The sequence below is a fragment of the Oncorhynchus mykiss genome, chromosome 2, assembly GCF_057628025.1.
Source record: "Oncorhynchus mykiss isolate SJ-2025 chromosome 2, ASM5762802v1, whole genome shotgun sequence".
In the NCBI taxonomy this organism is placed as follows: Eukaryota; Metazoa; Chordata; class Actinopteri; order Salmoniformes; family Salmonidae; genus Oncorhynchus; species Oncorhynchus mykiss.
The window spans coordinates 34,978,476-34,994,508 of NC_143023.1; the positions used below are offsets into that span (position 1 = coordinate 34,978,476).

The 16,033-nt window shown below is 41.9% G+C and overlaps 1 protein-coding gene across 1 annotated transcript; it reads right to left on the reverse strand.

The window, feature by feature from the left end:
* Nucleotides 1–528: 528 nt before the first annotated feature.
* LOC118939553 (myelin-associated glycoprotein-like) lies at nt 529–7,165 on the reverse strand. The gene is made up of 10 exons (XM_090198271.1): nt 7,099–7,165; nt 5,671–6,030; nt 5,238–5,543; nt 4,882–5,145; nt 4,505–4,771; nt 2,930–3,199; nt 2,519–2,824; nt 2,020–2,106; nt 1,821–1,891; nt 529–1,337 (listed from the first exon to the last, which is right to left on the reverse strand). The coding sequence occupies exons 1-10, from the start codon at nt 7,148–7,150 to the stop codon at nt 822–824; spliced, it is 2,499 nt and encodes an 832-aa protein (XP_090054397.1). The 5' UTR covers nt 7,151–7,165; the 3' UTR covers nt 529–821.
* Nucleotides 7,166–16,033: the final 8,868 nt, after the last annotated feature.

Genomic DNA, 16,033 nt, shown 5'->3' on the forward strand with positions numbered 1-16,033 from the left:
TTTTTGTCCTAAATTAAAAACCACAGGCCAAATCCAGAACTACACAACACAGAGTGAAACCCTCTGCATTTTCAAATATTGTGGATTGTACTGACATATCTGCTTTACAATCAGTGACAAGGTTTGAATATTGCTGTCCATCAATGACTCCCAAACCATATTTACTGAGCTTGAGCTATTTGGACAAAAACAATGGGTATGTGTTACCCTAAGAGTTGTGCAAAGTTCGTAGAATCTTATTCAAACTGATTCACAGCTATAATAGCGGCCAAAGGTGCTTCCACCAAGTATTATCTCTGGGGTGTGAAGACATACGCAATCAAGACATCTTTGGTTTTTATGTTCTATTCAATTGTAAATAAAACATTTTTTATAATTGTTCTTTCACTTTGAAAATGTGGAGTTGGTTGTGTAGATCAGCAGGACAAAATCTAATGTATTCCCTAATTGGATTTAATGTTAAGCCAAATCCACTCATTTGAAGGGGTGTCCACATACTTGTATATATAGAGATGAAAATCTAACTAATGAACAGACACTGTAGAATAACTGGTGTTAAAAAAAAGGTGGACATAGTGTTTCTACAGTTTGAAAGGTGACGATGATGTCTCTGCAGTGCATTATGGGTGATTTTTCACAACCTTGCACTAGCTTATCTGCACATAAGCTTTCCACCCTCTATACAGCAGCTTACTGTGCCTTTATACTCTCCTCCTCTTCCTCCTATCTAACTGAGGTTTTCCCTAATTTGTCTCAGATATGACCTGACCATGACATATGTTCCCATACCTTACCTCCTCTTCACCATTAGAGGAATCTTTCTACTCAGAAAGCAGTGTCACCTCATCCACAGTGGTTTCTGCTGTGTTGTGCTGCTCAGATTGTCCCAATGGAGCCTCTGTAGACTCCTGGACACTGAGGGAAGAATTAGTCATGCTCTGTAGCTTTGGCAGCGCAGAATCCTTTGCAACTTCTTCCTCCCCATCACTCTTGTGCCCTGCCTGAGTTTCTTCTAAGACTTTCGCTCCATGGTCTTCAGCGTGATCCCCCTGCTCCAGAGCAGGATTGGCCTCCTTCTTCCCAGCCCCTCCCTCGATACTACCTGTGGAGTGCAGACGGATCACTGCGTACTCTGCCGGTTTGGAGGCGACTCCCCTGATCTCTCCCTCCCCCTCCCCCTGCTTGGCCACCTTGGCCTGGAGTTTGGAGAAGTTCAAGTTGGCGTAGTGGAGTATGTCTGTGTCGTCAATTTCCCTGTCCACTGTCCTGTTGGGCCCGAGGGCCTCATCCAGCATGGCTTTATTGGCATAGACATTGTCCTCTTCCTGAAAGAGGGCCTGAGGGGTAAGCATCACATTAGACGGGTTTATAAGCTAACTTAGTTTTTTTTTGTGTGGACTCCTATTAGCTGTAACTGCCTGGTGTCCACACAAAACACAATGCAAAACAATCATATGAGCAAATCAACCACGGGATAGGAAAGGGCTTTGTTGTTCGTTAGTTGTTTAACATGAGATCCAGACAATATGGCTTCAAAAGACTCAATTACAGTAATGAACCACTGCAGCCTAAACTGACTTGAGTTCCTCTTCATGCACACAGTTGATTTTTTGCATATTTACGTTTTTATTTCCACCAGCCAAGCTACCTCCAATCTTTCACTGCAACAACAATACCAGTGATGAAATGTGTGCGGCATCTAGGATATGTAATATCATGCACACTCTTCGGTGAAATATGTATATCAATGCCTTCCCACATTGCTAAGACTGTGAGCACATACACATGTGCAATGTCGGAATGTCAGTGTAGTTACTTACCTCATCAGTCACTATGAACTCTGCTGTGTCCTTCTGTCGTTTGTTTGGTGATTGCCTGGATCTCCTATGCCCGAGAGCAAAACAACAGAGATGTTAAGATAATGTCGTCAAATACCAGTCCAGACAAACATTGGACCAATCTATCCAAAGGTCTTTTACATGATCGTACCTGCACTGGCCCCTGTGTCAGTCACTTACTTGCAGATGAGAAGCAGTGGGATACATAGGAGCATCATCACTCCTGCCCCCACACCAGCCCCGATCAACAGAGAGATTAGGTGGAAACCTGCACAATCACAACATAGAGAAAACAAATGAGGTGTAAAACAAGCACCGCCATTCCTTCTTTGTATTAAATATCCTTCTTATTTGGCGATGTGAGAGCTTGGGACTATGAGGTTCTATCTGCATAAAGATGTTTCTGAGATAATTGGCTTTAAAGTTCCGAATCCTCATTGGTTTGAATGGTGTCAGACATTTTTTATCTTGTATTCTTTTGAACTGAACAACATGAATAGGGGTATTTTTACTATATACATAGAGAACATTTAACAGAACAACGCTATGTCAATAACTAAATTTTGACAAAAATAAAGATAGACCCTTATAGTTCCAAGCTCTTGTATGGTTAGTGGGACCGGGGGGACTGTTAGGAACTAATTCTGTTGTAGAGCAGGACAAACGTCTACCATCTGTACCTTCATATGTTTCCATTGATGTTAAGTTAAATGAGAAGCTGTCAAAACCATCCATGTTGGAGCTGAGGCAGACCAGACTCGGTATTTCCTCTTCCTGTGATTGGCGGATGGTGAGGGAGCTCCTCAGCCCGGCTCGGCCCATTGGCTCCTCCCTGATGATGGTGTTAGTGGAGTGATTGACAGACTCTCCAGCCAATTGCCACACCACTGTGGGAGCAGGGTTTCCAAAGCTATCACAGAAACATCTGATCTGAGATGTAGCTGAAATCCTGATGCAGCGAGAGGTGTTCTGGATCTCTGAAGCAACTACCCCGAACAGACAGGGAGGACACAACTATTGTTAATAGTTCATTCACATTAATGAGTGATTGTGATTCATAATCAGTAGAATAAATACTGTACAGTACATACATGTCACATCGATATTGATGGCCTCAGAGTTCTGCAGTCCATGGACATTCTGAGCCTCACAGTAGTACTGTTCATTTGAAAGCCTGGTTACATTGAAGATGTTGAGGTTCTCTTCAGACCCTACAATGTCCTTCTCCCATCCCTCAACTCTGTACCAGGTGTAGTTATTCACTGCTGGGTTGGCATTGCTGCTGCAGGTCAGAGCCACAGAGCTGCCCTCTGCTACTGAGCTAGAGGGACTGACTGACACTGAGGTGTTCTTGGGGGGATCTGGAAGAAAACAGTGTATTATACACTTCTCAACAGTGGTGTTAGTCTGCCTATCCATACTTCCCATGCTACATGTCTGTAATTCTATACAATAAAGCCAGCTGTGAGCCAGATTCAGTTGCCATACCTAAGCCAGATCCTTTCCACAATAAGGGCCAAACTTGGGCTGGCATATACTGTAGATGTGGCCCAGTTACTACTTTGAATTACACCAGAAGTGGGCCGTATCCAACTTGATAGGCTAGGTCTAGCTTTTTCATGGCAATGATCTGGCTAAGTTATGGCAATCAAACCTGGCCCACTTCTGGACCGTAATTCCAAGTGTTTACAAGGCCACATAAACACGCTGGAGGATTGTAAATGGAGGCTGGATTTGGGCAATAATAATTTTGCTTTCTAGGTTTGTCTTCGGAAACCCTTCATTTGAGATAAAACACAAATCTTGACTAGATTGCCAATGGCAATACAGAACAAACAGCCATGCATAAACATATTCACACTGCCATACAAACTCAACAACAGGCTTCAGTGATGGAGGTCCATTGACACACACACACACACACACACACACACACACACACACACACACACACACACACAGACACACACACACAGTAAAGATTCATGGTTGTCACGCAACAGGACAATGGCTCACTGTCATTGGACCAGACAGTCTGGACACTGGCGCGAACCCATGACCCAGACGTTGGCTACACACCAGGTGTGGCTGGTCACAGCAGCTGGATGTGTGCCTCAACACAGAGTCATATTCAACCAGTTATCAATAGACAGTTTTTAGCATCTTGGTAACACAGCATCTTGGTAACACTTTACAATAAGGTTATGGATTAGAATCAACTATATTAGTGAAAGGTTCTAGATGTACCATTTCAAAATGATGGCTTAAATATGACATGTTCCTTTACCATTAGTAAATGATTACCAAATGCATTGACACAATTTAACGATACATTAGTTGATGCCAAATAATGTAGCCTTATGGTAGCGTCTTGATGCTTCTATGTTTCTGGCCCTACACTAGGAGCTATACTGTATTATACCATGGGATGGAAATTAAGCTAGCACACTAACCCGTGACTAGTACTTTTCAGACCGGGCTACTAGAAAATGTGCCCGACTAGCCCGCCAGCTACTGACATTTTGTCTTTTCAAATATTGCGTGGCAAATATTTTGGACCCAGGCTAGTAAAAATTGCAGTCTACTATCCTGGCTGGCCAGTGCCCAAAATCCTTCAATTACATCCCTTATCATACCACTGCAAAAGTATAATGTATATAACTTACATTGAATATCCAGCTGAACAACTGTGGCTTTTTCCGCACCAAGGGCATGCAGTGCTTCACAGCAGTACTCCCCACTATCACTTGCTTTACTGTCTAAGGTGAAGCTCTCTCCAGATCCTAAAGTGACAGCCTCAGTCCCATTGACTCTGTACCAGGTGTAGTTTTTCACTGCTGGGTTGGCATTGCTGTTGCAGGTCAGAGTCACAGAGCTGCCCTCTACCACTGAACCAGAGGGACTGACTGACACTGAGGTGTTCTTGGGAGGGTCTGGGGGAAAGAAACAATAGATATTGTATGTCAAGAGTCAATTTAGTGTGTGTTATGATACTGTCCATAGTTGAAAATATTGTTCATATTTGGTTTCATTGTGTACATACACATTCCATCTAGTTGAAGGACAGATGAGTTCTCGGCTCCATGGTCATTGATGGTTTCACAGTAGAAATAACTGTCATCTGCTGGTACCTGGACAGTTAGCATTCTGCTAGCCCCCACTGTTGAAACCTGTTCTCCAATAACTCTGTACCAGGTGTAGCTCCCCACTGCTGGGTTGGCATTGCTGCTGCAGGTCAGAGTCACAGAGCTGCCCTCTAACACTGAACCAGAGGGACTGACTGATACTGAGGTGTTCTTGGGAGAGTCTGAGGGAGAGTGCACAGAAAGTTGTCAAATTCTATAGAAATAAACCACTTACCATACATGAATCAAACTGACCATGCATGAATCAACTTACAAAGAACAGTGACTGTCAGATACGTTTTGGATGATTTATCACTCTTGCCAGCTTGTCGTTTGTACAGCGCAGTGCAGGAGATCTTCTCCCCATGGTGGACATGTGAAGCGGTAAAGTTCAGGAGAGAAGTTATGACTCGATTCGGAGTCTCCTGCAAATCCTCCACACTGTCACTCAGTGTGGGGGTCCATGTCAGAGTTGGAGGGAGTGAGGGACAGGGGGCTGCGGCAGAGCAGACCAAACTCACTGAGGCCCCCTCCATCACATCCACTGTTGCTGGACTTAGAGTGGGTTTGGATGGATACTCTGAGGGATAAATAAAAAAATAAAAAAACGTATTACATGAACAGTGCATTAAATACAGCAAGTTCAAACCTGCAACTTAAGTGAACACAACACAAGACAGAAATAGCATATTCTAATGATACTCTACCTTTAACATCAATTGTGACACGTCCTGGAAAATTATATTTCAGAGCATTGTCACATTCAAGTCTGAAACAAAAGTAGTCATTGAAATAAGATGTGAAGTCATTCAGGATTGTGGTGCATTCCTTCTGCTGCAAGTTCCCAGTTAGATTCCCTTGAATGGTGTTTAAGCCTGTTCCTGTGAGACTAGAATCAAACACGTGTACTCTTCTCCACCCTTTCCTCCATATTCCTTTACATGAAGCTGTGAGGGACGACTCATATCCAGATCCCAGTGTAAATGAGCAGGGAATGGCCACACAAGATCCACTGAGAGCCTCTATATTCTGAGGCATCAGAGCTGCAAAGTCTAGGCACAGAACACCTGAAATACACACAACAAACGTATTAGACTGGGGTGTTAGGTTCTTTTCAACTAAAATAATATGTGGGCTAGTTATTTAGCGATGTGCAGAATAATCTGGCTAGTATTTTGGGGGGATGTAGCAATGCTAGTAGACATGGATTGTATTAACTATAGCTTTAAAAACCAAGTGCAAATGTTTTTATCTCAATTTGACATTATTTCTGGCTAACAATAAAGCAACTTACTGTAATAGTTTTTTAAAAATGTTTTTAAAAAATGTATTTCTCAAGCAATAATTTTGCTAGGACTGTCTTGGAGTTGGGAAGGGAACAAAATGGTGCATTAACCACAGTGTGGATCAATCCACCTGAGCAGAGAATGGATATGTAACCTTAAAACGAAGTTATTGGCAGACAGGTTTGTTATCTTTGTTATTGGTCTATTAACTTGACCCCCCCTGGTGATGTCACCAGCGAAGCCAAAACTCCACCCACGCAAAACCTGCTGTTTAGAAGGTCCTGTATTTCAACCAGCAACTATCAGAAAATAACACCAATCACATTTGTACAGTGTTAGTTCATCAGCTGTTGTATAAATACGATACAAAACACAGGAAAAACTGAATGTTGACTGCGCTGGGCTTTTAATAAGGATCAGAACACTAACCATGTTTCCATCCAGTTTTCATGAGAGTAAAGTCATATCGTATTAAAAATAAATAATGAGGGCAGTAGCTAGGTTTACATTCAATTGGCGACACATTTTCATGCGTCCGATAAAGAAAATATGTGCAATTTCCCACCAGTGGTGTTTCCACCAAATGGACTTGTTGCAGATAGAAATCAGTGCATGATGACATAGTGCACACAACATGTACTTGTTTGCTTACATTTTCAAGTACCAAATAAAAATCTAAAGTTCATAGTGTTTCCATCGCATTCTCATATTTTCAAATATTCACATGATAATGTGTCTCCAATTGGATGGAACCTAGCTACAGATAACCTATCAAATGTAAATGGTAGCGTGCAATGGGAGACGCCAGAAAGCAGTGCATCAGACCCAGCCTTTCCCACAGCGACCCACCTTGCAGTAGATAACCAATGAGGATGAGTCTTTCAGCTCCTGTGATGTGCATGATTCTCTGTATCAGAAATGGCAAGATGAGCTCACTGTCTGGACAGACAGACACACACACATTCAGTACATTGTCTTATTTTTTTTAAACATAATACTAACAGTGAAAATAACTTTTAATTAAAGTTAAACACGTAAACATTTTGACATTTTAGTTTTGATTTGTCATTAATAGAATGATTCCACACAGATTGAGTGTAGAGTACTGAAACCACATTGACCCTATTCTCCACAAGACAGTGTGAGTTTTCTTGCTTTTTTATTTGACATGTTGGCTACACCACAATAATTTGTATCAGAATGAGATTTGAATCATAATAATATGAACATATTTCTCACATAATAAATATAGAATAAAAAATACATTATTCAATTATACCCTAAAGCCAATGAAGAAGATTTGTGTTGATTCTGAGTAGGTATAAATACCTAAATTGAGCATAATAAAGTCAAACAGGTTCATGTTTTGGGTGTAGATTCATTTCCATTGAAAATAATGACCAATAGAAATGTATTAAGTGTATAGAGCTATGAGCTGATTAGGTTGATTTTGGGAAAATGTAGATTTAGCCTATACCTGACACACTAAAGAAAATGTAACCTAGTTGAACTTGACAATATCTACAATTCGATTTTAATTTGATGCAATAAATATCTGAAATGTGTTCCCAAATCCAACTCATCCGAAAATATCAACGCCTGTGAACATACACTTCAACATGTTGCACTCCACATTGCAAAACCATAACAGTCGCATTAATTACCATAACAGAAATAGTACAAACAGAAATAGTGTCTCCGACCTCTTACCAGTATTCACGCGATGGTCATCTGTTCAAATCCAATGCACAATTCAGGCTTTATAAATGATACCTGAAGTGGTGTTCTGTTGTCCAGCTGCCTGTCACTGTAGTAGACGGTCAGAAGAAGTGGCGCTGCTGTTTGCAAGACACAGACATTTCCTTCACTGAATAAGCGCCAACCCCCAAGCGCTAGCCTTCCTCTGTAATATCAAATGATCATCAGATTTTTTTACTCATATTTATCAGTGAGATATATCAAGCTTCACAAGGAGGGCAACATCCACTGATTCCTTTAAATGTATACAAATATATAATCCAGTGGCTAGTAAATTACACAGAAAGCTATAGCCCCTTGCAATATTTATCTTTACTTCTCCTTTTTATATTTAAATACACAAATGTAATGAAATATTCAAGTTTCAAGTTGAGTTTTTACAACGAGTTCCAGATTAATGGGGCAATAACTGTTCAAGACATATGTGGCTGATGGATATTACACATTTTACATTTTGCATAACTTCCTGCTTTCCATAGCTACTACTCAATGGGCTACATTTCAAAGAAGGTTTAAAAGCAGACTTTAATGTGGATATCATAAATGTACAATTCAGGCTTAGAAAAAGAGAAAATAACATGAATAAATTAGTAAAAGTCTCGTTGATGATGAATTGATATAAATGTTTCCCTACACAATTTATACAGTGGCTTGCGAAAGTATTCAACCCACTTGGCATTTTTCCTGTTTTGTTCCCTTACGACCTGGAATTAAAATAGATTTTTTGGGGGTTTGCATCATTTGATTTACACAACATGCCTACCACTACGAAGATGCAAAATATATTTTTTTATTGTGATACAAACAAGAAATAAGACAAAAAAAAACAGAAAACTTGAGCATGCCTAATTATTCACCCCCCCCAAAGTCAATACCTTGTAGAGCCACCGTTTTCAGCAATTACAGCTGCAAGTCTCTTGGGGTATGTCTCTATAAGCTTGGCACATCTAGCCACTGGGATTTTTGCCCATTCTTCAAGGCAAAACTGCTCTAGCTCCTTCAAGTTGGATGGGTTCCACTGGTGTACAGCAATCTTTAAGTCATACCACATATTCTCAATTGGATTGAGGTCTGGGCTTTGACTAGGCCATTCCAAGACATTTAAATGTTTCCCCTTAAACCACTCAAGTGTTGCTTTAGCAGTATGCTTAGGGTCATTGTCCTGCTGGAAGGTGAACCTCCATTCCAGTCTCAAATCTCTGGAAGACTGAAACTGGTTTCCCTCAAGAATTTCCCTATATTTAGCCCCATCCTTCAATTCTGACCAGTTTCCCAGTCCCTGACGATGAAAAACATTCCCACAGCATGATGCTGCCACCACCATGCTTCACTGTGGGGATGGTGTTCTCGGGGTAATGGGAGGTGTTGGGTTTGCACCAGACATAGCATTTTCCTTGATGGCCAAAAATCTACATTTTAGTTTCATCTGATCAGAGTACCTTATTCCATATGTTTGGGTTGTCTCCCACATGCCGTTTGGCGAACACCAAACATGTTTGCTTATTTTGTTCTGTAAGCAATGGCTTTTTCTGGCCACTCTTCTGCAAATCCCAGCTCTGTGGAGTGTATGGCTTAAAGTGGCCCTATGGACAGATACTCCCATCTCCACTGTGGAGCTATGCAGCTCCTTCAGGGTTATCTTTGGTCTCTTCGTTGCCTCTATGATTATTGCCCCCTTTGCCTGGTCCGTGAGATTTGGTGGGCGGCCCTCTCATGGCAGGTTTGCTGTTGTGCCATATTCTTTCCATTTTGTTATAATAGATTTAATGCTGCTTCGTGGAATGTTCAAAGTTTCTGATATTTTTTTATAACCCAACCCTGATCTGTACTTCTCCACAACTTTGTCCCTGACCTGTTTGGAGAGCTCCTTGGTCTTCATAGTGCCGCTTGCTTGGTTGTGTTAAAGACTCTGGGGCCTTTCAGAACAGGTGTATGTATACTGAGATCATGTGACAGATCATGTGACACTTAAATAAAGTCCACATGTGTGCAATCTAACTAATTGTTATGACTTCTGAAGGTAATTGGTTGCACCAGATCTTATTTAGGGGCTTCATAGCAAAGGGGGTGAATACATATGCACGCACCACTTTTCAATGTTTTATTTTTTTCATTTCACTTCTACAATTTGGACTATTTTGTGTATTACATGAAATCCAAATAAAGTCCATTTAAATTACAGGTTGTAATGAAACAAAATAGGAAAAACGGCAAGGGGGTGAATACTTTTGCAAGGCACTGTAAACCCTTCAGTGTTGCGTATATAATATATACAGTATATATATTATAAATGCCATTTAGCAAACACTCTTATCCAAAGTGACTTAAAAGTACAAAAAATTCTAGGGGGAGGGGAGGTCCAAAATAGGGGAGAGCGTGCAACTTATTTTTTGCTTTGGGGAGGGTTGTGTGTTTTTTTATTGGATACAGGGGAGGGTGGTTTTTTATTGGACACAGGGAAGGGGAGGGTGGTTTTTTATTGGACACAGGGAAGGGGAGGGTGGTTTTTTATTGGACACAGGGAAGGGGAGGGTGGTTTTTTATTGGACACAGGGGAGGGGAGGGTAGTTTTTTATTGGACACAGGGAAGGGGAGGGTGGTTTTTTATTGGACACAGGGAAGGGGAGGGTGGTTTTTTATTGGACACAGGGGAGGGGAGGGTGGTTTTTTATTGGACACAGGGAAGGGGAGGGTGGTTTTTTATTGGACACAGGGAAGGGGAGGGTGGTTTTTTATTGGACACAGGGGAGGGGAGGGTGGTTTTTTATTGGACACAGGGAAGGGGAGGGTGGTTATTTATTGGACACAGGGAAGGGGAGGGTGGTTTTTTATTGGACACAGGGGAGGGGAGGGTGGTTTTTTATGGGACACAGGGAAGGGGAGGGTGGATTTTTATTGGACACAGGGGAGGGGAGGGAAGTTTTTTATTGGACACAGGGAAGGGGAGGGTGGTTTTTTATTGGACACAGGGGAGGGGAGGGTAGTTTTTTATTGGACACAGGGGAGGGTGGTTTTTTATTGGACACAGGGAAGGGGAGGGTGGTTTTTTATTGGACACAGGGGAGGGGAAGGTAGTTTTTTATTGGACACAGGGAAGGGGAGGGTGGTTTTTTATTGGACACAGGGGAGGGGAGGGTGGTTTTTTATTGGACACAGGGGAGGGGAGGGTGGTTTTTTATTGGACACAGGGGAGGGGAGGGTGGTTTTTTATTGGACACAGGGGAGGGGAGGGTAGTTTTTTATTGGACACAGGGGAGGGGAGGGTAGTTTTTTATTGGACACAGGGAAGGGGAGGGTGGTTTTTTATTGGACACAGGGGAGGGGAGGGTGGTTTTTTATTGGACACAGGGGAGGGGAGGGTAGTTTTTTATTGGACACAGGGGAGGGGAGGGTAGTTTTTTATTGGACACAGGGAAGGGGAGGGTAGTTTTTTATTGGACACAGGGGAGGGGAGGGGAGTTATTTATTGGACACAGGGGAGGGTGGTTTTTTATTGGACACAGGGGAGGGTAGTGTTGTTTTTTATTGGACACAGGGAAGGGGAGGGTGTTTTTTTATTGGACACAGGGGAGGGTGGTTTTTTTATTGGACACAGGGGAGGGTAGTGTGGGTTTTTTTGGGCACAGGAGGGTAGTGTGGTTTCTTATTGGACACAGGGGAGGGTAGTGTGGTTTTTTATTGGACACAGGGAAGGGGAGGGTGGTTTTTTATTGGACACAGGGGAGGGTAGTGTGGTTTCTTATTGGACACAGGGAAGGGGAGGGTGGTTTTTTTATTGGACACAGGGAAGGGGAGGGTGGTTTTTTATTGGACACAGGGGAGGGTAGTGTGTTTTCTTATTGGACACAGGGAAGGGGAGGGTGGTTTTTTATTGGACACAGGGGAGGGGAGGGTAGTTTTTTATCGGATACAGGGGAGGGGAGTTATTTATTGGACACAGGGGAGGGTAGTGTGTTATTTTATTGGACACAGGGGAGGGTAGTGTGGTTTCTTATTGGACACAGGGGAGGGTAGTGTGTTTTTTTATTGGACACAGGGGAGGGTAGTGTGGTTTTTTATTGGACACAGGGGAGGGTTGTGTGGTTTTTTATTGAACACAGGGGAGGGTAGTGTGGTTTCTTATTGGACACAGGGGAGGGTAGTGTGTTTTTTTTATTGGACACAGGGGAGGGTAGTGTGGTTTCTTATTGGACATAGGAGGGTAGTGTGTTTTTTTCAACAACACAACCGCCATTCTGACCCTCAACACGAGGGACACTCATATGTTTATATGTAGTTCCCTCTTGCTTAGCCAAGGGAAGTATTTTGGGGGTGGGGATGCTGCGATATGTTGTAGACAGCTGTATAGAAATTTGCAATAAAATCTGAAATACACATGAACTGAAAGAAAGAAAGGGTGGAAATTGATGGATAAACTAAAATATTTGGAGATGACAAGGTGAAAAGCTTGATTTAAGCTTGTTATTTACATTTATCTGATAGATTAAAACGATTCTGATGAGGTCTAATACCACAGTTCACGTCTCTCAGGTTGAGCGGAAACCGTGAATGCAGAGCTACGCTCATGATGTGACTGCCGCTCTCCCCTCTGCAGCGTTCACGTATCGCTGCCACTGGGCTCTCTCCGTGCTCCTCTGTAGCCACACTCTTTCCTCTGTCACACACACAAACACATGCATGCTCGTACCCATGCACACACACACACATGTACAGTGGGGCAAAAAAGTATTTAGTCAGCCACCAATTGTGCAAGTTCTCCCACTTAAAAAGATGAGAGAGGCCTGAAATTTTCATCATAGGTACACTTCAACTATGACAGACAAAATGAGAAAAAAAATTCCAGACAATCACATTGTAGGATTTGTTATTAATTTATTTGCAAAATATGGCGGAAAATAAGTATTTGGTCAATAACAAAAGTTTATCTCAATACTTTGTTATATACCCTTTGTTGACAATGACAGAGGTAAATACTAAATACTTTTTTGCCCCACTGTATGTCATGTGTGGTCAAATAAATGATAATTGTATACGCAATTCCAAAAGTGCTAGAACTACTTCGATTTTTGTGGTGTGCAAATCCCTAATACTAGCCTAAAGAGTGCTTTCGCCTGTATGACCTCATAAGTACAGGTCATGTTGGAGATCTGTAGTGTGGCGTATGTGTCACCTACTGCCTGTTGGCAGACATGGGGACATGTCACACAATAAGTAATTCTGTAATACAGTATTTAAGCACCATAAAAGCAAGATTCTACTTGCTTAGCAATTACAGGAAGTCCATTTTACCTGATATATTTATATTTATAGAATCCACAGGACAATGACCATTCCACAGATTATGGATGAAACTGATATTTGAGCTACAAGACATGTTTGTTAGTTACCAAATTCAGTCTCTATACTTTTTGTATGTTTACCAATAGTCTTTATAACAAATGTATGAAGGTAATAGTATAATCTTAATCAATTTAATTATACACAATAATCTGTTTAGTCTATGATGGAAATAAAGTACATTTGTATTGTTACAGCAGTATACCTACCTGTAGTTGTGGAGGGGCAGTGGTGCAGATACACAAAGAACTTGGACCTATCTTTGCCATAGCTATTTTGTGCTTCACAGCAGAACAGAACTCTCACTGATATCCTGCAGGACCAGAAACTGAGATCTAGAATCCATTGGGACCATCTTGCTCTCATTGACTCTGTACTAGGTGTGAGGTCTTCGCTAGTGGGTTGGCATTGCTGCTATACAAGTCAGAGTCACAGAGCTGCCCTCTACCGCTGAACTAGAGGGACTGACTGATGCTAATGTGTTCCTGGGAAGGGCTAAAAAGTTAGAGAGAAAAAAAAAAAAAAAACATTTTTTGGTGGGCACCATTTCACTCTGACCCATTGCTAGCAGTGGGTTAATCTGGTTCATGCTACAATACAGTTTTTGGTTAAAAAAAAATGTTTTAATGTACATGGCACACCTAGTTGAATGATAGTAGACTTCTGCAATCCAAAATAATTGCTGGCCTCACAGTAGAACTGTCTGTTGTCTGCAGACACCTGGAGAGTATGAACTCTTTTAGACCCCGTTGATGTGAACTGTTTTCCATGAACTCTGTACCAGTTGTAGGTCTTCACTGCTGGGTTGGCATTGCTGCTGCAGGTCAGAGTCACAGAGCTGCCCTCTAACACAGAGGGACGGACTGACACTGAGGTGTGCTTGGGAGGGTCTGGGGGAAAAGAAAAACATCATGACTTTCCTATCAACACAAATGTGGCCTAACTTATTCCATTATAACCAGAATAACAATTGGACATACATCGAACAGTGATTGTGAGACCTTTCTCAGACGACACATCACTGTTGCCAGCTTCTCGTTTGTAGAGAGCAGTGCCGGAGATTGTCTGTCCATGATGGAGGTATGATGCAGTAGAAGGTCAGAGTAGAACTCATGACTTCAGTTTGGTCCCGTCTCGTTTTTTTCTTCTTCTCCACACTGTCACCCAGTCTGGGGGTCCATGTCAGAGTTGGAAGGAGAATGGGACAGGGGGCTACAGTAGAGCAGATCATACTCACTGATTCCCCCTCATTCACGTTCACTGTAGCTGGGATTAGAGTGGGCTGGGGAGGAGTGTCTTCAGGAGATAAAGATGTAATCTAGTTTATAACACAAGCAGACATAGGCTACATCAATGTATTACTGTAATTGACATGGCACAAAGAAATGGCATATTCTAATGTTGTTCAGGATACTGGTGCAGTCCTTCTCAAGCAAGTCATCTCTTGTGGGTGCCATTAACACTGGTTTCACAAATCTCCTGTTCCATGTTCCTTTACATGGACGAGAGAGGGATGACTCAAATTTAGGCTCCAATGTAAATCTACATGAAATGAGCACATACAGTGCCATGCGAAAGTATTCGACCCCCTTGAACTTTGCGACCTTTTGCCACATTTCAGGCTTCAAACATAAAGATATAAAACTGTATTTTTTTGTGAAGAATCAACAACAAGTGGGACACAATCATGAAGTGGAACGACATTTATTGGATATTTCAAACTTTTTTAACAAATCAAAAACTGAAAAATTGGAGGTGCAAAATTATTCAGCCCCTTTACTTTCAGTACAGCAAACTCTCTCCAGAAGTTCAGTGAGGATCTCTGAATGATCCAATGTTGACCTAAATGACTAATGATGATAAATACAATCCACCTGTGTGTAATCAAGTCTCCGTATAAATGCACCTGCACTGTGATAGTCTCAGAGCTCCATGAAGAACAAGGAACACACCAGGCAGGTCCGAGATACTGTTGTGAAGAAGTTTAAAGCCGGATTTGGATACAAAAAGATTTCCCAAGCTTTAAACATCCCAAGGAGCACTGTGCAAGCGATAATATTGAAATGGAAGGAGTATCAGACCACTGCAAATCTACCAAGACCTGGCCGTCCCTCTAAACTTTCAGCTCAAACAAGGAGAAGACTGATCAGAGATGCAGCCAAGAGGCCCATGATCACTCTGGATGAACTGCAGAGATCTACAGCTGAGGTGGGAGACTCTGTCCATAGGACAACAATCAGTCGTATATTGCACAAATCTCGCCTTTATGGAAGAGTAGCAAGAAGAAAGCCATTTCTTAAAGATATCCATAAAAAGTGTTGTTTAAAGTTTGCCACAAGCCACCTGGGAGACACACCAAACATGTGGAAGAAGGTGCTCTGGTCAGATGAAACCAAAATTGAACTTTTTGGCAACAATGCAATACGTTATGTTTGGCGTAAAAGCAACACAGCTGAACACACCATCCCCACTGTCAAACATGGTGGTGGCAGCATCATGGTTTGGGCCTGCTTTTCTTCAGCAGGGACAGGGAAGATGGTTAAAATTGATGGGAAGATGGATGGAGCCAAATACAGGACCATTCTGAAAGAAAACCTGATGGAGTCTGCAAAAGATCTGAGACTGGGACGGAGATTTGTCTTCCAACAAGACAATGATCCAAAACATAAAGCAAAATCTACAATGGAAT